Genomic DNA, 23,856 nt, shown 5'->3' on the forward strand with positions numbered 1-23,856 from the left:
CACATAGAATGGGGAATTGCACTGAACCCCGCCCCCTTTTAATACTCACTTTTAACTTACCGTCTCGCAATATTCGTTCCATCCCCCCCCCCTCCGTATTCTCGCTGGATATGGAATCACAAACCAATTAATATTTGAATAATTAATCAATTTATATATCTGCAATTGCACTTTTTCTATTATATTTGAAATAACGTAGACGGCATTGTGTATGTAATCCCACGGTATTGTAAGTCTATTTCAATCTGTCTATGTGCATATGTATTTGTATTTTTTGTAAACCCGATGTGAAATGAATTTCCTACACAGGACAATAAATACATTCAATTCAATTATTGAAAGAAGATATTTTTCACTATAATGTTGTATTATAGTATAATTATGTTATGTTACACCAGACAATTTTTTTCATAACTTTATGAAACATTTGCTCAGGGCCTATGTCTTTATTGTTTCTGGTGATCGCATTGTCTGTTTGACGAGATATTACCAAGGAGCTACATCTGTTATTAGCTGCTTTTACAGAGGGCCATGCATGATGCTATCCATGTAGGTTATTATTACCCTTCTCCATTTGCACACGTGGAGCGTTGTTGTCCAGTTGATTAGTCTTGTGGAGCGTTGTGGCCCAGTGGATTACTAGAAGTCTTCTGAATTTGAAACAGAGGGTCGAGGGTTCGAATCCCAGTCATGGCGTAATTTCCTTCAGCAAGAAATTTATCCACACTGTGCTGCTCTCAACCCAGGTGAGGTGAATGGTTCCGCGGTAGGAAGAAATTCCTTCAAAGCTGGAGCGCCTAGGTAGCCTATCAAAGGCCGGGGTAATAATTTCCAAGTCCTTTGGAAGCACATAGAGACGTTATTGTATTAGGTGCTATACAAGAACCATGGAGCTATTAAATAGCTCTATGCAAGAACTGACTATTATTATTACGTCGAGCGCCCAACGAGAAGGCTGTTCTTAAATTCTTTGGTATGGCTCTGTCGGATCGAACTCACCACCTTCCATTCATGAAACGGGCGCTCTACCTTCATGAACCATGAACTTCTTGAATCAGTGGGCGTACCGTGGGTCATGGCATGGGGGGCACCAGCAAAATTTTTGAGTCAGGCATGCACTCAGTGAGCCAAGTATATATGCCTATTGAAGCCATTTTAACCTATCTAGGTCGGGGTATTTTGGGAGTTCAGATGGCAGGGGGGCCCTCCAAGCCCCGCCCCCCCCCCCCCCTTGAGATCTCACCCGTCGATCGCGCGATCGCGCCGAAAATTGGCACGCAGGTTGTCTTGGTTATTATCTAGAAAATTGTATTGTAATTTATTTCATGCGAAATGTTATTAAGTAATTATACTAATTTATGCGTTATTAGTATGCGAAATCATACGTTTTCCTTCAACTCCATAAATAAAGCTCCAGGTGTTCTAATTTTTGGGACAGCAACTCTTTGTGGTGTACTTGGCAAGTTTACATGAAAAAATTGTGATATCAGATCAATGTCTTATGTATTATATTGATTTTTTGCAATTTCTTATGTATATCCTTTGTTTTTCATTGTTTTTTTAATGAAATTCGTTGGAGACACTTCTAAGTTCATGAACAGCATAAAATACATACATTTAGACCAGCAAAACTAAAAATAATGATAATTTTTTGGTTGAAAACATAATTTGCATAGACTTTGTACACGAAATTAGGTTTTTGAGCAATTTTTGGTCTTACATGCACTTACATAACGTTGCGTAATTTCGGAACTGCGTACCCGTGTGACGCAAAATTGGTCTCAAAAGTTGCGCAAGATTTGAAAGTAAACACTCAGCGAGCAGCGCGGTCAAAAAAAATTGCGCGACTAATAACAGATATAGCTCCTTGGGTAATATCTCGTCAAACAGACAATGCGATCACCAAAAACAATAAAGACATAGGCCCTGAGCAAATAATGTTTCATAAAGTAAGGAAAAAATAGTCTGGTGTAACATAACATAACATAATTATACCATAATACAACATTATAAAGAACAATAATATCTTCTTTCCCACTACGTTTCCCTTCCTTTCTCCTTTTTCTTCTCCCCCCCTTTGCCAGCCGATTTTTTTGGGGGGGAGGGGAGCGTGCTTCCATGCCCCCCGTAGTTACGCCACTCAGTAATTGTTATTCTTCTTGTTATTATTATTAATACTCCAAAAATTATAAATGTATCATTATTTCAATTTTGTATGTATTTTATGCTGTTTATGAACTTAGAAGTGTCTCCAACGAACATTGAAAAAAACAATGAAAAATAAAGGGTCCAAAAATGATATACATAAGAAAATGCAAAAAACAATATAATATATAGGACATTGATCTGATATCAATTTTTTTTCATGTAATCACCGGACATGGTGGCTCAGTGGTAGAGTGCCCGCCTCATGAACGGGAGGTCGTGGGTTCGATCCCCGGCCGAGTCATACCAGACTTTTAAAAATGGGACCTTCTGCCTTCTTGCTTGGCGCTCGACGTATTGAATGGAAAAGGGTAATAAAAACATATTATGTTATGCAGGGCCCGCTGGAAGAACAGCTTACAGCTGAGAGTGACTACCCGGTGTAAATAAGAGTTAATATTATTATTATTGTAAAATATCGCGCGACTCGTTGAGGGGGGGATCCGGCTTAGATAGGGTTAAGGACTGTGCCATTAAACGGATATCTCACTGATCAAATGATGCGATCGCGAAGCGCGAGCTGAAAATTTGTGATATTCAGACCTAAATGGGACATAATAAGCAATTAAAAAAATACATATCTGTCTTGCTACAAAATGCGAGCGCGAAGCGCGAGCTGAAATTTTACCCCCAAACAATGACAATTTAAGGACTATGTTTAGGAATCAAATAATAGAATACATATCTCACCATACTCATCTAATTTGAGTGCAAAGCGCTTGCTGATTTTGTTAAGAACATGGAACACTTTTTGTACCGATAGTAAAATCACGATAAAAATACACTCACTAATCAAATATTACAAGCGCGAAGCGAGTGCTAAAAATTTAGGAAAATTCAGAACTGAAAAGAAGCATTTTAAGGCTTGTTTGTAGGAATTTACGAAGACAATGCGTATTTCACTTACAAAATGATGCGAGCAGGCAATGTTTTTGTTGGCTACTTCATCATCTTGATGATAATGTTTCTTTTTAAATGATTTAGACAATGATTTCAATTTATTAATTTATTAATTATGATGTATCACCAAGATTCAATCTTGCTGAATGATTATCGTCTCTTTTCCGTTTACTTCAAAAAGTACCTGGTTACACGGGATGTTATAGAAGCACAGATGATAATCCTTACTTCACCATCACTCCTCCTCAACAATTCGATCAGACCCTTCAGGATTGTGGTCGCGATTGTTATTCATTGGGTCATCAATTCTTTGGTGTGACCGGGTCTAGATGTCACTGTTCAGATAGCAATGAACCTTCAGAAGGAGAAGAGTTAGGAATGATAGCATGTCAAACACGATGTCAAGGAGATCCAGATCAAATATGTGGTGGAACCAATGCTGTCAGCGTTTATGAAGGTAATTTTATCATATCTTGTATGTTGTTATTCCCCCACCCCCCCCCCCCAAAAAAGGGTTTTCAGATTATCATTGTTGTTATAATGATAAAACTAATAATAAAAATTCAATTCAATTCAAAATGGTTTATTCAGGTAAAAAATAGGAATCGTGGCACAAAGCCAAATTACAGAGGTTTTTTTGGCAATATAATGGATTGAAATCAAAAGAAACAACGTAACGTACAATACCATAATAGGACAAAGCAACAATCATTGCATAGCATCAGATAAACGAAACAATCACAGAACATAACAGTAACGAAATCCGCTTCAACATAAATGAACAAGTTTTAGAATCAATGGGCGTCAAAATTATTGAGAAATACAAATATAAAAGAACAGGAAAATTCAAAATGTTTAATATCACATCACGTACCATTAAAATTAATTTGCATATAAAATTGCATAACAGTTGAAGAATTTGGAGAAAAGTTGGGAAGAATATCGGAAAAGAAAAAGTAGAATAAAACGAGAAAGAAGTGGACGAGCAAGAAGAATCACTCCTGCACATATTACATAAAAAAAAGAGTAAAGAATGATATATGAAAATCTGATAGAAACAAAGGAAAGAACAACCTCAAAATTACTCTAGCATGACCTAGTTACTCTCTATATCAAATTTTAAGAGACTTGAAATTCAATTTACGAAAATTGAATTGGTAATTACTTTTCTGTAAAAACTGTTAGTGATAGTAGCTTTAGGAAAATAGGTCTATGTCTATTATTCGTATTTTGAAACAGTACTGTATTATTGCTCGGTCTTTTTTTCTTCTTTGGTTGCAATAGCATCCCTTGGCGAGTGTTATCTATATCGCACAATTGAAGACGGTGGTATGGTACACTTCACATCTCTGGTATGTATAGGGGAAGGCGGGGTAAGTTGTGACAGTTTTTGCTTTTTGCATGTTAGAATTGATATGATTAATAATCTTGTCGAAATAAGTACCTTGCCTTGAAATTTAATTCTTCTGAAATATTTTCCACCTATATATAACTTTCTATCCCCACACTGAAAGTCATCGTGACCTTTGAAAAAAAACGATGTCAAATGGCTCAACTTGCCCCATATATGGGGTAAGTTTGAGCCACCTTCTGGGGTAAGTTGAGCCACAAAAACTATGTACAAAATGTATGAGGGGAGAACCAGCATGTCAATTTTTTGTTTGAAGTCTTTTCACTTGCTAATTCTCTATTAATACTAACATCCTTTAAAAGGAAAAGAGCAGTCATGTAAATTTGCTCCTTTCAGCCAGCATTTCAATCGATTTTTATGGTTTGTTTGTTTTTTAAGATGCATTACCATAGGAATTACCATGGCTCAAGTTGCCCCATGCTGTTTGGCTCAACTTACCCCAGTCAGAACTTAGTGCGATAATTTTGTATCCACACATTTATTATGCATCCATCATATAAAAGACTATGACAGGAATGAAGATCCATACCTGGACTAATAATGTTGTTATCATGTCTTTATTATATTTAAAGATGTGTTTGTTTATAAAGCACTTATCTATTTCACACTCTTTTTTACTTTTTTGGCTGAAATTCATATTTTTCCCTCTAAAAAACTACTTTTTGTTTCAAAGTTGAAAACAATGTGGTGGGGTTAGGGGTTATGCTATGGGTCATCAATACATGACACCACCACAATGTCTGACTCATTCATTATTGGCCTGGGGCTGGTGGCTCAACTTGCCCCTATGCTCAACTTACCCCACCTTCCCCTACTTTATTCTTTTGCTTTCATTTTATGAACCCCTCGACTCAAATTGGCATAGCATCCTTTACATCTTATTCACATTCTCTTTTCTTTTTTAATCTATGTCTTCCCTTTCATTCACTTTTCATAGACATCGCATTCAAGGGAAGTTCACCATGACAAAAAGTTTATTGTGAAAATAGCAGAAAAAATATCCCCACTAGGATTGAGGAAAATCCGTCAAACAATAAACAAGTCAGAATAATTATTTGATTTATGCCGTAATAAGCGAGCAGTTTGCCTTCTTACCGAATGGTAAAAAAATAATTGAAATGCCATTTTCACAGAAAATTGAAAATGTGTTTTCTGTACCTTCAGTATATAAGTAGACAAATAATTTTACACCCGTTCCTAAAAAGAAAACAAAATAAATCATCACAACCCATTAAAAAAATGGAATTTGTGCATTTTATTATACATAACATATGGGGCAACTGCTCGCTTATGACGTCACAAATGCAAAACATGAAATATGGATTGTCCTCAACCTTCACCAATATTTTTACTGTTTTTTTTTTGGGGGGGGGCTATTTTTACAACAGAGTTTTCATCAGGGTGAACTTTCCTTTTAACAGGTGCAATGTATTCCTCACTTGCCTTTAGGAGTGAACAAAAAAAAACAATAAAGAAAGCGGGATCATTCGTAAGAAAATGTCACATTTCTTAAAAATCACGCCTAAAACCATCTTACGGCCCATCTCCAAACAAGCATGAACTCCTCCAAATGAATCCGAATTCCCGTGTCTAGCAACTACCCCTAGTTTCGAATGTGAATGCAGATTACATTTTATTTTCTTTGTATGGATGTTATTGTTATGGGTGCTGCATTAATTTTCCGTCAATTAAAAACAACAATTACATATCATTTACAATTAAAAAAAAGGAAAAAGACGGAGAGATTGCCCCTATTCAGTGTCGATAACAATATAACGCTGATTTACAGAGCGGTCCCTAGCCAATATGTTATTATGTTTGATGTGTAGCGTGAAATGTCGCCCTCTGCGACAGATGTTGTCATATCGGCCCTTACGATGGCCGCGCACGTTAAATGAGGTTTGCCTTAAAGTTGGTGTAATAAAATTGCTATTACTGTAACTGGTTTCCCATCTCCCTTATTTCTTTATTGTCGTGGTGACAGCTGGGATTCAAACCTTGCCTGCTCCGCACAGTGATGGGATTCATGCTATCCGAGCAACCAGTTGGTCGGCAAAAATGTGTCGTGATAGGTGTAACAATTTTTTACTACCTCAGTGCCGTAGTCCCACATACAGTCCTTTGAATGGCTGTTCCCTCACCGAGGTCAAGACCTCGCCCCCAGGCCCGAGAGCGAGGCCGCCCCAGCCAAGTTGGTTCTTGTACTTTTCTGTCAGACTTTTCCAACTTTTCTAGTAATGCAATTACTGAATCAAGCTATGACACAATTAGTAGATCAAGAAATTACACAGTAAATCAAGAAATTAGAGTCAGACATAGTGAAAATAAAATCAGAAGATTTAATTGTGTGGCTGATGTTGAACCTGTCGCCGACAGTGACGGTGTCGGTGACATGGCCAGTCATAATGGTAGCTGTGATAATGAGAATAAACCAGCCAATGAGTATGACGTGGAGAATGAACCAGATGATTATCATGATTATGGTGATGAGAATGAACAAGAACAAGATGGTTATGATGAAAAGAATGAGGTTGAGAATGAACGAGAAGATGATTATGAGAATGACCAAGAAGATGATTATGTTGATGAGATTGAACCAGAAGATTATGTCAGTTTTTATTGTGATCAAGCTAGTCATAAGTTTAATAATTCCAGACGAAAGTCATGCCTAGATCTAGATCTACATAGCCAATCATATCCTCAGATTCGAGTTTTACATGTACACTTAAGCCAAAAGCGTGATAATCATCAAGCCGTGTACGATGAGTATGAGTCAAGAGATAATGATATCGGTAGTAGGTCTAGTAAAGAGATGTATGATAGATTTGCCTATTATGACATGAATAATGACCGCAAGTGTGATGCCCGGTGTGATGTACCTTACTATCAGTATATGTCGAGTCCTGATGAACATATCCAGGCTTCCGATAGTTATAGCATGACACCTACATCAATTCAGACTAATCTTAGGCCCGCCTTAGTTCATCGTAAGCCTAACATAAACCAAGTTGTGTGCCCACTTTGTCTTAATGCTAGTCGGCATTGTTACCACCACCATATTGGTGACTGTCCATTTTTGCCCGACCATGAAAGGCGCATGATTACTCGAGCTCGCAAGGCCGCTAGCATTCTTGGCTACACCAATTTCCAGACTTGTAGTGATACCTGCGATGAGTTGATTGTCGATCATGACCCTGGTTATGATCATGTTCCAGGCTGTATTCCTTGTGAAGACGTTGACTGTTCATCGTATGCTGTGGATCGTTCCTCTGTCGATCCTAAGTTACATCTTGGTTGCTTTGATGACTCGAAGTCAGAGTCAGCGATTCAGGGAGACCCTCACTGGTGCAATGGACTTTCATTAGAGTCAGATGAGGTCCAAGGTCCTCACAGTATGCCACATAGGCCTGTGGCTAGTTCATTCGTTGTGCCTAATCAGGCCCCCGTGACTCCCTTTGTGGAACTGTTCCATGGTGATCAGTGTGTCCGTGTGAGCATTGTCAGTGGGTCTGCGGAGAATTTGATTCTACTTTCTACGGTTCAAGATCTTGGGGGTGAGATAACCGCCACTTCCCCATCAGTTCAACCTCCTGACAATTCCTCTGCTTTTGCGATTGTAGGTGAGACCTGTCTCACATTCACAAGGGACAACAGACAGTTTCTCTTCAAAGGATTAGTGGTAGAGTCTTTGGATGTTGCTATACAGGCTGGAATTCCGTTCATGGAATTATATGATGTATTTATCCGCCCAGCTAAGCGCGTAGTATCGTTCGGTGATGGACCATCGTATCCGTACGGTCCTTCGGCTATCCCACTATCCGATGCGCTTGCTGCAGGCTTACCCGGCTCGGCTTCCGATGGCGTTGATCGATCTCACCTCGTTTCAGCTTCGATCTCCTGTAATCGCGAACGAGTCCATCCTGCTGTTGCAGACCAGTCACCTACGAGTGAAGTCCTTGGAGACATGGAAACTTCTGCTGACTCAGACAGACATCCTGTAGCCACAGAGCCTATCAGTGAGCTTATAACACCTCAACAGCCATCAACTCCTGATCATCAATCTTTATACCATAGTAACTGTGCAGTCCATGACTCCTCATCTGAGATTGTTTCTGTATCTCAACCAGATCGTGGTCAGTCGTTGGAGCCAACGTTGTATGATAACAGTTGGTGCTACCTGAATGCCCTACCTTCTTCTACTCCTGTGATCAAGGGTTCTAATTGCCCTTCTCTCATGCAAAACGTTGCCGTGCATCATCATATGGCTCCTCATCCTTGTATCCTACGGATTGACGACCCTCCTGGTCGACCCCCGGATTCTCCTGATGATGTCCCCGGTGATGCGTCAGGTCCTACCAGTGATCCCCGGAGCTACAAGATGTTGGATCCCCAGTTCAGGTGGTCAGACACCGTTGTGTCCTTCACTTCTGCCCTCATGATGACTCCACAGAGTCGGCCATGTCACCCCGTTGGAGAACACATTGGACTCCCCCCAGGTCGTCCTCCAGATATTGACTTTAAGTCATGCAGGACCCCTTACTAGATTACCGACTGATGCACTTCTTCAAGAGGCCCTTTCAGGAACGTCGATGGGCAAAGACTTTGTTTTAATGTTCCATAACATTCTGAGAATGACGCCTATCTATGGACTTCGATATCGAAGACTCATTCATGACAGTATGTGAACTGGTATTCTTTGCTCTTCATTCTGATATGGACAGTACATACTCCAATCTTTTTTTTTCGGTTTCCTATTATGCTTTTGTCTCTTTTGTTTGCCTTATTTTGTGATATGCTTTGCGCATTTTTTTTTATTTTGTATATATTTAGCCTTTGCTGTCATTTGTATATATAATGTACCAGTGGACCATATTATCATTGTTTTGATTATTGCTAAATAAATTGTATCCCTTTGGTTATATTGGGTTACCATGCAGTTTTTCAGGTGTCAGATTGTTCCCTTTTATATATAAATTATTTATGACTAAAAGTAATTACATGTTTATTTTATGTTAATTTCCATCTTAGTGATGAGTTGGTAGTCCGATATTTATGATTACTTTTAGTTTTTAAATTACATGTATTTATGTCATACTGTTTTTTATTAGATGTTGAGATATTAGTATTAGGATGTATAGTGTGAGCCTGCATGCCCCTTTTTATCAGCTATTTTAGGTTAGTACTATTTTGGCACTTCATAAATACATATTTTACTTTCCATATTTTCGGGAAAAAAAATGCTGCCCTAGTCCAGTAGTCTGCTCTTCGTTTGTTATGTTTTGTTGGTTTGCCTATAATTAGACAGTGCACATTTCATAGCTGAGCTGTGGTGTCTGGATAGTGCCATTGAACCTTCACCTTTTTTTTACTAATGGAACAATTTGTACACGTTTATTTTTTTTACTTTACCTATCCCAGTTTTTAAGTGACCCTTTGCCTATTTGTTTGCCACTTTGTTTTAGCATTTGTTATTACTAGTACATGCAAAGACTGTCTTTTGCTTTGCAGGAATTGTGGGCCTTCATTTCCTTACATGTTCTTACAGTTGGTCAATATATCATTGGATATTTTTATGTGCTTCCTATGATAGGATTGTTTCTCTTCAGTATGCACAGCAGTGAGGTTATTCATTTGCATTTATATTTCGCATGAAACACACAAAAAATTGTAAGTTGCATTTGACATTTTTCGGTATGTATCTATTTGTGCATATAGGCTCACAAGTGTCCATTGTACTTAGGAATGTATTGTGTATTGCTATGCCCTTTTAGTTTTATGCATCTGCAGTGTCCACAATGATTGTGTTAATGGATGTGTTCTATGTAGTAATGCTTTTTTAGTTCTTATCCTTAGTCATGCTTTAACTGTTTGTTTTACATTGTGTGTTGGCAATATTGATGTTGCTACATGAATTTAACTGTTTTACAGGTTTTAGCTATTTTTGCATACATAGTGATGTTTTCAAAGCTATTAGAGTTTTTTTTTCTTTTTGGTTGGCTTGATATACAATAGGTCATGCTGATTGACTATTTGATGTGTGTTTTGCCTACAGGTATAAGGGTAGATGAGAGGTTGGTTATTTATTTATTTGTTTTGCCTACAGATAGAAGGGTAGATAATATGTCGGTTATTTATTTACGCTTGTTGTACATGTTATATACTAGTAATGGTTAAAGGTACATTATGCCTTTTAGTTTGTTTTATGTAGTAACCATGGTAATGGCCAATACTTTGTATTGATACTGATCTGTTAACTTACTTTGATTAATATGTGATACCTTCCAGGAATGCAGGTCTATTGGTGTGTTCTCCGGAATCCATGGTTTGACGAGATAACTACAGATATAGTTTTGTTTTACCTTTTAAAACATTGAATTGATTTTGTTGTTTAGGAAGTAATTGTCCCCCAGGCCAATTGGTTAGAGGTTGACTTAATTCCAATGGAAAGATAGAGAAAAGTGGTTGCGCCAATATGTTAATATGTTTGATGTGTAGCGTGAAATGTCGCCCTCTGCGACAGATGTTGTCATATCGGCCCTTACGATGGCCGCGCACGTTAAATGAGGTTTGCCTTAAAGTTGGTGTAATAAAATTGCTATTACTGTAACTGGTTTCCCATCTCCCTTATTTCTTTAGTGTCGCCTAGTATCGATATCTGTGTAAAAGCAAGAAAGAAAGAAAATCAAAATTGACTTACAAAAAACATTAACAAAATGTGAAGTAGTTAAATTAGGCAACCTTTATTTCCAAATCAATTCTAAGTATTCGATAAAAAAACACCAAAAATGATAGGCATCTTCGCTTTACCTTCCAATATTGTTTCTGTGTGCAAACTGTTATGACAAACTGGAAAAAAGCAGAACTTACAGGTTTTACCAATAATATGGTTACCATGTCAACCATGTCTTACAGGCCTTTTTTTAATGCGTCGATATTTTCCAATAGTTTCATGTGATTGTGTACAGTATTACATTGACATGCACCTCTGCATTGGATATTACGGCGATAATGTTCTGTCTTAGGGTCAGGTAAATCAAAGTTAACAAACCTGTTCGCACTTTCAAGCCAAATTTTCACTAGCCATACAGCTCGTATGTTGTATTGGCCGTTGATCCGTGTTATTTCTCAGGGCGTCCGAGAAAAAATAGAAACCGTGATTCAGTGTACTTTTTTCTTATCATGATAATAATTTAATGTGCATGTCAAATGAAACAATATACTTCTTTTATTTTAAGCCCATCTCAATGTCTTTAATGCACGCATGACCAATTAGAAGCTATCACAATGGAAAATGGTGATAGTAAAATTCCATTTGGGTGAGCAAATGATGATTTTAAGTTGGTTTTCTCGCATTACTGCTATCTAACTTGAATATAAATTTCCTCTTCCGTATGAGACGTTAAGTGTAAATTACGCATATGGTCGAGAAAAAGCTGCATGAAAAAATGTCCAATCTACTAATTCGACGAATCGTCAAAAACAAGCGTATCATTTTCCCAACAAGCAGCAGAAAATAGGCTAGCCATGCTAACGGTGACTATTGTTCAGTCCTGGGAAGGAAAATCCTTTATTGTTTGTTGTTTGGTGAAGTTTTGAGAAGTGACCCATGGTTCCCCGGCCGGACCGCCATCACTTTCAAGCTCCAAGCTTAAGATGGAGGTCTCCCACATTTCTAGAAATATATATATGTTCAGTAATTAAAGAAAAATGTATGTATAGATATAATTTTCACAGTACAGTTGATATTTTATAATGATTTATGTACATTATTCATTATGTTTGAAAAAATATTTGCCTATGATGTAATATTGAAAAAAATTATTATACTTGTATATACATTGCTTTTGTTTTGAAATGTGGAAATAAAATAAATCAAATCAAATCAAAAATCATTTATTGTTGCGGGTTGGAGTCTATGTCTATGGGAGTTCAATAATTCAATGGTAATCATTTTGATTACTTTTATCTTCCTGAAACTTCAATTTCATAAAATATGTACGTCCGACCCCATGTTTTATCTCTGATATCTGGCTGTTATGACAGTCTGTAGTGTTCTCAAATGACCATGACTTGGACGAGTTCATGAAGTTAAGGTAAAACTTGAGAAAAATGGAGTTCGGTTGTACGAAAAGGTTAATTATTTTACGCAATTACCCTTCTCTCAGACGTTCATTCGTCACTAAATACCTGTGTGTTGGCTCAGCGTCCGTCTCACAATCGGGAGGTCGCGGTTCCAAACACTGACCGCGTCATACCAAAAGACATTAAAGGGATGGTCCGGGCTGAAAATATTTGTATGTATAAATAAATAGAGTAAAATTCACAAAGAAAATGCTGAAAAAATCATCACTCGACCAAAAAAGTGGTGTAGGTGTGCCGCGGGCTAGACAAAAAACGGGGCCTTGGAGCGGGCTTATTGTAAAAAGGAGGATCCTCGGAACGGGCTTCGGAACTACAAATGTTTGTGAAAACGGGGGTCCTTGGAGCGGATCGCCAGCTAGTCCAGTTTGGACCTTGTTGTTTGGAAGTGCCCTTTCCCCAAAGCTAACATGGAGGGCACATGTCTCCCAATCTCTAATCAGCGCCAAACCACTCATCTTTCTGATTAGAGATTGGGAGACATGTGCCCTCTATGTTAGCTTTGGGGAAAGGGCACTTCCAAACAACAAGGTCCAAACTGGACTAATCGCCAGCGTGTGAGTGCGTATGCTACCCTATATATAACGGGCATGCGTGTATTATGCACCTAGCCCGGCGGGGTGCGCTCGCGCAGAGGCAATGGTCGGACAGTGCTCTGCGGCCGCTTTTTTTCACCAAAATTGCAGCTGATTGTAGCGGATCAATGCGACCGGAACGGCGTAACGAAAAATGTGCGAAGCTTTGGAGCGAATTTCTTTCTTCTTCTTTCTCGATAAGAAGAAAATGCTATGCTTTAGAGCGGCTTTCTTTGTTCTTTTTCTCAATAAGACTACATACTATGCCTTGGAACGGAAAATTGAGTGTAAAAATGGGGGTCCCCTCCGCGGCACATATACCACTATGCATTATATACTGAGTGCCCCCCCCCCCCGGATCACCCCTACCTTACACGATCTGCACTGGATTTTAGCTCGCAGATTTTGTTATAATGGTATACAAGGCACAAAGTGGTAAGCCTAGCTATTCTGAGCCTTTACCAAGAAAAGTTCACAGAGACACACAACCTGCGCAGTTCTAATAATAATTTGCTCCTGCACATCCCCACTCATTACTTAGGGAGATCGTGCCTTCGCCTGCGCAGCTCCCATCACAAGAAATGTTCAAACTTAAACTGGAAATCTATTTTTTAACTAAACCCCTTTCATTTTTTCCTTTTTCTAAATATATTTTCAAGCATTTCATGAGCTCTTAATTACAGCGCAGTAGAATATGTGAACATAGTTTCTGCACTATACAAATATGGCCAGAACAACTAACTTAGAAATCAAATTGCTAGTGCAAATGGAAATTGAGTAGCACGACTTTCCATTGTTCTAACTCAGTCATGCGTGCATTAATGACGTTGACATGGGCTTCAAATACAAGAGGGCAATCATTTCTTTTAATTGGAGTACATCTCAAAGCATATTCATGACTACGATGACAAACATTTACATTGAATTACGGTTTCCTTTTTTCTGGGACGCACTGTATAACAGAAACCATGTAACAAGATACATTCAAAGAAAAACGCAAATTACAAATGATTGTGTATGTAACGGAAGTTACTGTTATCTGATTTTTAAAATCTATTTTCAAGCTAAAATATCCATGATCATCGAGCCCCTAATGGCCACTCATTCATGTTAATATTAAAACAAAATCAACATAAAAAATGAAATATACATGTAAATGTCTACCTGAATATACATGCAAGTTAAACAATTTGTTCCAGAATGTGTAACTGTAATGGATTTCTACCGTTACTCGTTTGTATCTTTTTTTGTGGGGGGCTGATATTAAATGTAATTACGCTGCCCACTGTAGGCTATTTTTCTTGTATTGAAATGACCAATATCAAGCATTTTCAAGCTTTTGTTTTAGAACTACCCATAAAACAAAGTAATTCAAATATTTGTACATTGTTATATTTGTTATTTTTTCAGAATTTTCCTGCAAAATATCCGCCAGATTATAGCTGTGAGTATGACCTAACTGTGAACCTGAATGATACAGACCTTCAGATTGTTATCAACTACGATCTAGATGTCAGCGATCAACTTCAATTTTTATCTGCTTTCACAAACAAAACCCTGATAGGTGGAACTGGTCTCGAGACAATCTTCATACCAAACTTTGAGACTCATTCAATCAATCTCATTTTCCGTTCTGAGTATCAAAGTACTCGTGGTTACTTCGTCATTTACTTTTATTCAGAATGTAAGTATTATGTTCAAAATTCAAAATCTTAGCATTGGTTAATCCTTAATGACCCTTGACCTTGGTCATGTGACCTGAAACTCATGCAAGATAGTTATACTTTATTACCCATATCCTCTAAGTTATGATGATTTTCAAAAACTTAACCTTGTTTAAGATTTCGAACAGGTTGATACCTCAACATGGTCAAAGTTCATTGAGCCTATGTGACCTTTAACCTTGATAATGTCACATGCTAAATGATTTGTAAAAGCATGACACACTGGTTTAACATTTCCCTCACTGAAGAGAATAAAGAAACGTTCAGGTCGCCTAATTTGCAACACTTCAATTGATCTTTAATATGAGTTTGATCGAGTCTGGAAATGCGGAAAAAAGACATTTAATGAAAATTATTTTATTTCCTGAATATATTTTGATACCTATAGCTTCCTTGACCTCAGAAATGGCAGTTTAGGTGCCAAAATCATAATTTCTGGTTACCTAGGAAAAAAATGGCGGCCATTCTGTAAAATCCGAGATGGCAGCCATATAGGTATTGTTGCCACGGGCTTATTTCCGTGCACGGTGCCGGGGCACGGTGCAAATGGAAACATTGTTATTCTGACTCCTCCAATTTCTCCAAGAATATCCAGCGAAGGCTCAACATATTGAGCTTGACTATCGGATGATCAGTTCAGTGTGGAAGAAAACGTTCAGTGGATGGAGGGCATAGAGTGCAGACAAATTCTCGAAGGGAAAGCAATCAGTTTCACTATCGAAACATGAATGATCTCTATAAGTACAATATTTGATTTAACTCTTTGAACTCGCTCTGACTACGACTATATTACACCTGCTAGAAACGATGTTACTATATTTCATGCAGTTATGAACGACAACAGCTGGTTATTGACCTTGTAGGAAAATAAATTAGTGATTATTTCATTAAACATATTTGTTACAGCATACTATGGAGCTGAGTTATATTTTAGTTTCACTGATTAGCAACAATTACAACAAAACTGTGTTGCTCATGACAAACTGATTAAACGCCAGCTGCAATTCGAATTGCTGATAAACTGTTTTTTACTGTACTTATATTCGTATAAATGCCTTATTGCGTATCGCTGTGCCATATTTTTAGCATGTCACAATATTTTTGTACTTAATTTGATTATCAGTCTTGAAATAATCTACAATAATTATTACTTTACTTATATAAACGCAAGTCAGCAAGTAATTTTAGTACATCTATGTGTCAGTCGTGTATCGATTCATAAATATTACTGTTACAATTATTTATTACAAGATGCAAGGAAGGTGATTGCCTTTATGCACATTCTCATTAATATGTGCAAGTATTTTTTATATGAATGTTTATTTCATGATGGAAAGTAACACAGATTTGCAACTAGATGAAACTATTGAAGTTTCTCCTCGCCAATATTATTTACCCCATGAATTCAAAAATAAGATTACTTTCAAAGATGAACACTTCAGTATTCTTCATGTCAATGCAAGAAGTTTGTGTAAGAATTTTGATACTTTTCAAGAATTGCTCTCTTCTGTTAAATATGAATATAGTCTTATATGTGTAACTGAAACATGGTCAAATGACAAATCTCCAGAATTATTTAATATCAGTGGTTATTCACTTCTTCATGTTGATAGAAATAATACGAAAGGCGGTGGTGTTAATAATAGTAGATGCTTATATAGCGCATAATATTCTACAGAATCTCTATGCGCTTTACAAAGGAGGTAATGGAGTCTTATACAAGTATACTTAGAATAAAATACATAAATACTAAATGAAAGATTAACAAAACATTGCAACATACCTATCCTAAACCAAATGATCTAACATGAGAACAAGTATGTTTTTAAAGATTTAAGAAAGGTGGAAGTACATGTGATGGCCCTCAGATTATTAGGCAGTTTATTCCATAGTACAGGTGCTGCTAACTGAAAGGCACGATCACCAAACGAACATGTTTTAGATGTTGGTACAGTTAATAAATTCTGGCTAGAAGAACGGAGATTCCTTTGTGGGACATATTCAGTAATCAGATTATATAGGTACAATGGGGACTTACTAACTAATGTTTTATGACATATCGCTATTATCTTGAAAACAATCCTCTTCTGTACAGGCAACCAATGCAAGTGCGACAACAAGGGCGTAATGGGATCTTTACCTTTAGCACGCATGATAAGTCTGGCTGCGCTGTTTTGCACTATTTGTATCTTTCTTATATCTTTTTCAGGCAGGCCATATAAAAGTGAATTGCAAAAGTCAATTCTGGAAGAAACAAAAGCATGAATCAACATTTCAGTGGTCTTTTTACACAAGTAATTCCGAATTTTTGCAATTCTTCTCAGTGAACACATTGCAGATTGAGTCATAATCCTAACATGTTCTTTTAATTGAAGGTGTTGATCCATGTGAACGCCCAGGTTGCGTGCTTTGGTTGTCTCATGTACATCTACCCCATCTATTTTAATACAAGCTGGTGTTAAAGCAGGATTAAACCTAGATGAATGAATCACTTCAGTCTTCTGTGGGTTGATTTTCAAACTATTTCTCCGGGCCCAAGACAGAACTTCAGCGAGACAAACATTAATCCTGCTTGTAACATTATGTAGGTCATGTGGTTTGAATGCTAAATACATTTGAGTATCATCAGCATATAGCATTGTTTCCAAGCCATGGGACTTGATAATTGCTGATATTGGAGAGCTGTATAGCGTGTAGAGCAATGGACCAATTATCGATCCCTGAGGCACCCCACATGAGTCAGTGATTGGTTTGGAAACGGCCTCCTTCACCTTTACGACATGTGTACGCTGTGAGAGGTAGGATGATATCCATTTCCGTACAGACCCATCGATACCATACAAATGTTTCAAGCGATTTATCAAAATGTCATGGTTGATCAGATCAAATGCAGCACTAAAATCTAAGAGCACCAGCAGAACTTCATTTCTATCATCCAGAGAGACCAATATGTCATTCTGTACCCTGAGCAGAGCAGTTTCAACACTGTTGTGTGGCTTATAAGCTGCTTGAAAGTGGTTGTGCAAATCGTTTTCGGACAGGTATTCCTGGAGTTGTTTGACAACAGCTTTCTCAATTAATTTTCCCACGAAGCAGAGATTAGATATTGGACGATAGTTCGACAGATTATCGGCCGAAATATTGGATTTCTTGATGAGTGGTGTCACGACTGCTCTTTTTAATGAAGTAGGAAAAACTCCGGTATCAAGACTAGTGTTAATAATCTTCTTCATCAATGGTAATAATACAAGGGCACACTTCTTGGTAATAGTAGTCGGCATGGGATCTAGAGGGGACGTTGCAGATGACGACGACTTAATCAGTTTCAAAACATCAGCTTCATTGAGAGTTTCAAACTTAGACAGTGAAGAATGGCATGTTTCATTAAGCTCAATACTGCCATGATCCCCTGACTGTGCCGTATCCACTTCAAGCAACAGATTAGAGATCTTCTGATGGAAAAAGTCAGCAAATTCATTTGCTAATGATTCTGCACATGAATGGGGTGGCAGAACGTTTGGTTTTACGGTAGTTAGCTTCTCCACAGTCTGAAATAATTTACGTGAATCGCAAGACTCTATCTTATCACGGAAGTATGATGATTGCACGACTGCTAATTTCTCGTAGTAACGTTTACACTTAGTTCTGTAAATCTGTCGATCAATCTCAGTTTTAGACTTCAGCATTCGCCGCTCACAACGACGCCGCTCCTGCTTTGCAAGCCGTAGAGATTCATTGTAGTAGGGAGCATTTGGGCGAAGAATGACATGTCTATCTTTCACTGGTGCATGCTGATTCAATACATCCTCCAGAGACATGTTATACAGGTCAACTAACAAATCGATACCATCTGGATAGTTCCCCTCGAGCCTCTTGGACAGATCCCGCTGGAGTAGATTGAAGTTAATGTTTTTCATGTTGCGTGAGAGAAGATGTTTCCTAACCTCTTGAGGCCGACCTAGGCGAAGGGTACATATAACCGCTGCGTGATCCGAAGGCAGATGACTGTGTTTCTCCAGTCCGGAGACGATATGATCACCTGCATCGGATATAACAAGGTCTAATGTATGGCCTGACAAGTGGGTTGGAAAAGTCACATGGTTCTGGAGGTTGAAAAGGTCTAAGAGATCTTTAAAAGCCAAACTGTCAGGATTGTCTTTAACATCCATATGGAAATTTAAGTCTCCTACGAAGAGTATTTTTTGTGAAGCTACTTGTAGACTTTCAAGTAAGGAAGTAAACTCCTCTAGGAAAACGGCTGGTCTGCTTCCCGTCCTCTTCCGGCTGTATGGAGGGCGGTATATGACAAGTAGGCAAATGACATGAGATGGCGAGTTAGGGGACGTAACACTATATATATTAAGGAAACATATCAATTTTTAATTAGGAAAGACTTAAATTTTCAGAATAATAGTGCTGAATCATTATTTATTGAGGTTGACAACTGTAATTCAAAAAACTCAGTGATAGGTGTTGTTTATCGACCACCTCATTTAAATATTGAATCTTTTTTCTTTGATCTAGATATTGTTCTTCATAAACTTGCAAATGAACATAAAGATATATACTTATCTGGTGATTTCAATATTGATATTCTGGATGTAAACAAACAGAGTCAAACGTTTGTCAACTTATTAAATTCGTATGCATTATACCCTTTTATAGATAAACCTACCCGTATATCTGTTGCAAGTTCCTCTTTAATCGATAATATTTTTTCCAACACTGACAAGCAACATGTTTCGTCTGGTATATTATATTCAGATATTTCTTACCATCTTCCTATTTTCATGATCACTACACTTGGACAAAACAAAAAGCCTATTGCAAAATCTAAATACATTCGAAGGATGTCTCCTGAAAATATTCAAACTTTTGTAACCGAACTTCAATCCGAACATTGGGAAGATGTTTTATCTTGTAACGTTGCTGACACAGCATATAAATTATTCATTTAAAAATTGCATTATCACTAAGACCGTAACATTCCAAAAATTAGAATGAAAAAGTCATCAAAAACCCCCAGAAAACCATGGATTACTTTTGGGATTGTAAAATCAATTCGAAAAAGAAACAAACTTTATAAGATTAGTTTAAAGAATTCTTCTCCTGAAAATATTACTAAATATAAAAGATATAGAAATGTTTTAACATGTACTATTAAAAATGCAAAGAAATTATATTATTCGCAAAAATTTGAAAATACCAAAGGCGATATGTCAGCTACTTGGAAAAATATTAACGAGTTATTGGGAAAAACAAAGGATGTTAATGTAAATCATAAATATTTACATGGCGATGTTGTATATGAAACATTGGATGATATTGTTAACGGTTTTAATGATTATTTTATCAATGTTGGGCAAGAACAAGCATCAAAAATACCTAATACTACTACTAATTTTGCAGATTACTTACGGAATTCATGTCAACATACATTATTTTTTAATCCAACAAATTCTGAGGAAATATTAAAAATTGTTAATAATCTTAAAACCAGACGTTCCTATGGATATGATGAGATAAGTAACAATCTCCTTAAAAATATTATATTAACAATCATAATTCCTTTTGCTCATATATGTAATATTTCAATGTCATCTGGAGTTTTTCCTTGTGACATGAAAGTTGCAAAAGTCACTCCTATATATAAAAAGGGCGACCGTACACTTATTGGGAACTATCGCCCCATTTCTGTTCTCTCATCATTTTCAAAAATATTAGAACGCCTTGTTTACAACAGGTTAGTCTCATTTTTGTCATTACATAATTTATTTAATCCATCCCAATATGGTTTTCGTAAACTTCATTCTGCTGATTTAGCTCTTGTTGATCTTTATGATAAAATATCTTCTCTTTTGGCAAAAAAGGAGCATGTAATTTGTGTTTTCATGGACCTAAGCAAAGCCTTCGACACCCTGGATCATAATATCTTACTTTATAAATTAAAATATTTCGGAGTCAGAGGTACTACCCTCAATTGGTTTAAAAGTTATATTTCTAATAGGCAACAATTTACGTGTATAAATTCAGTTAGTTCTCGTTTGCAGTATATAAATTGTGGTGTACCACAAGGTTCAATCTTAGGCCCCTTTTATTTCTTCTTTATATTAATGATATTGTTTATTCTTCACCTCTATTGCAATATATCCTCTATGCTGATGACACTACAGTTATTTCTTCGAGCTCTGATAAAAAAAGGCTTTTTGAAATTTTGAATAATGAATTGCCCAAAATATCCACGTGTTTCCAAAGTAATAAATTATCGTTAAACTTGCAAAAAACATATTATGTTAATTTCAAGAGCTCTAAAGCATTATCTGATCAATATACAGAAGAAATAAAAATAAGTAATATTTCTATAGCGCAAAGAAACAATGTGAGGTTTTTAGGTGTCATTATAGATGAGTTCTTAACGTGGGATGATCATATATCTAAAATACTCACATCTATGTCAAAATGCATAGGGATAATGTTTAAAGTAAAATACTATTTGCCTATTCAAGATTATTCTCAATTTATAATTCTATTTTACTGCCACATGTAACTTACTGTAATATTGTTTGGGGCTCATTCAAATCAAAAAATCATCATATCTTCTTATTGCAAAAGAAAGCTGTTCGTTTATGTGCTGGTGTTGGTTATTATGAAAATACTGATCCCCTCTTTAATCGTTTTAAAACTTTGAAAATGGATGACATACAAATATTTCAAATTGCTTTGTTTATGTATCGATTTTACTGTCGTCAATTACCAACCACGTTTAATCATATGTTCGTTTTAAATTCTTTCATTCATAATTATCCTACGAGAACTTCAACAAATGTTCATTTATTAAACCCAATAACTGCTTTAGCTCATAGGTCAATAAGACATACTGGTCCTGATACCTGGAATAATATACCCATAACAATACGTTACGCTTCTACATTTAATAAATTTAAGTTCGATTTCAAACATTTTATTATTAACAGCTATTCGATCTAAGTCATTGTTTTTTTTTTTTTTAATACTTACAAAAAATAAATAAATTACTATCTTTCGATACACGGCTGACATATCATCATTATAATTATGTAATATTATTTATTTTTATGTCTTTGTGGCATGCTTGATGTTTTTCATTTTGGCCCTGCTGCGTATATGGAGAATGTAAATGTTATTTTATTTTTATTAGAAAAAAAAAGACGCATTCAGGGCCGTATAGTCATTTCTTGAGGGGTGTCCTTTTCAAGCCTCTGTGCTTATGACTGTCCCCTCCCATGTAATGATTGTTCTGATATTTAAATATTGTTAATTCGTTTTATGTTGTATGTTCAATTGTTGCATGGAAATAAAATAATCAATCAAGGGCCAGTATCTGGACTACCTGTGGTGTTAAAATGACACCATATCGATTTAACTAAACACCAAATAATAAAGAGTAACAACCAATTGTGTTTTTGATAACACCCTGATATTTCGAACTAACAACCAACAATTATCATAGGAATTCAATGAATGCATTGTGTGGTTCTCAATACCACAGTTTTTCCAGTGGCGCAATTCCATAAAATAGGTACGTCCGAGACGGTCCGACCCCCTATAATGTGGGACCTTCAGAATTTGTTCTGTCTCTTATTTCTTGTTCTTTCGACAGTCTGTAATGCTCTCATATCACCATGACTTGGTCAATTTATGAAGTGAATTAAAACTTGATAAAAAATGGGGGTCGGAGGTATAAACAGGTTGATTATTTTTTGGGAATTGCCAAGTGACTACCAACGTTCATTTCCATATATTTTTCTAGTTATCCCATTTACCACTGACTATGGTACACCCGAAGAATTCACTACCCCTCAACAACAAACATCAGAGACTATGGCTACAGTAACTGTAATTCCGCCTACCAACAACGTTGGTAAGTACGTTCATTTTTCTTAAAGTGTTCAATAGATGTGGATATTTGATATGCAACATTTATATTGCGCTTGATATCAGCTACAAATATGTGAACACTCATACCCCTGTATATACGTTGTAGTACTATTGTACTGGTTTATCACGGTGCTGAAGCAACTCCTACCTACTATGTATACTCACTTATTGATTTAATACACTTTGTCATGCTTGTTGAAAATGTAGATTAATGTCTTGCCAAATGACATGAGTGCCGCGATGGGATTGAAGCCCGGATCTTATTTTTAAATGTCCAGAGATTCATCCACCCCTGGTGTTGTTGTGATACTACGATAGTACTACTTCACTAGATATTCCAGATGGCAATAAACAACAGATAAATAAGTGAATATCACCGAAAGATGATAAATATCAACAAAATGTGTTGCATAGGTAATGATTAATGTGATCCATTGAATTCTATCCGAAGTACTATTAATCAGGTCTGAAATGGGGTTGTTCCCTTTGCCAAATCTTGTCCCATAGGGTTCAAAATTTGCAATTTTAGAGGCCACCGTGGATATTTCTTACAAATCAATTATTTTCATATATTCCTTTTGCACAATGGCAATGGGAAATTCAGAAATGAATACGTATTTCACTATGATTTATATAGTAGAAATCGATTGCAGTCGTTTTCTGGACAGTGATTAATGTTTCTTTGAAAAATATGAGAATTCATGCAAATTTATTTGAATACTTATGCATTAATATTTTTCTGTTTTATCATTAACATCAGCCAATATTGCAAAATAAAACATTCCATACGAAAGAGGATATAACGAGAATATTGATTAAGCGCAAATACCTCCAAATGCATTGAATTGAATTGAATTTATTCAAACCAGTCAAAAACAAGTACAAAGTACAAAAAAGTACAAACAAAATAAAATGGTTACATTACAAAGAACTGATGAAAATGACAGGTTTGGGACCCCAACGAAGCACAGCTTGTAATCAGGGG

At 36.6% G+C, this 23,856-nt stretch overlaps 1 protein-coding gene across 1 annotated transcript in view; it reads left to right on the plus strand.

The window, feature by feature from the left end:
• The window catches only part of LOC121430534, a 48,163-nt gene that overhangs the window by 21,619 nt on the left and 2,688 nt on the right, over positions 1–23,856 (plus strand). Inside the window, exons 5-8 of the mRNA XM_041627829.1 lie at positions 3,287–3,562; positions 4,390–4,457; positions 14,641–14,914; positions 22,744–22,854. Coding sequence (XP_041483763.1) covers positions 3,287–3,562; positions 4,390–4,457; positions 14,641–14,914; positions 22,744–22,854 — 729 coding nt within the window. The remainder of the gene's footprint in view (positions 1–3,286; positions 3,563–4,389; positions 4,458–14,640; positions 14,915–22,743; positions 22,855–23,856) is intronic.

This window comes from Lytechinus variegatus, chromosome 17 (assembly GCF_018143015.1).
Source record: "Lytechinus variegatus isolate NC3 chromosome 17, Lvar_3.0, whole genome shotgun sequence".
Classification (NCBI taxonomy): domain Eukaryota; kingdom Metazoa; phylum Echinodermata; class Echinoidea; order Temnopleuroida; family Toxopneustidae; genus Lytechinus; species Lytechinus variegatus.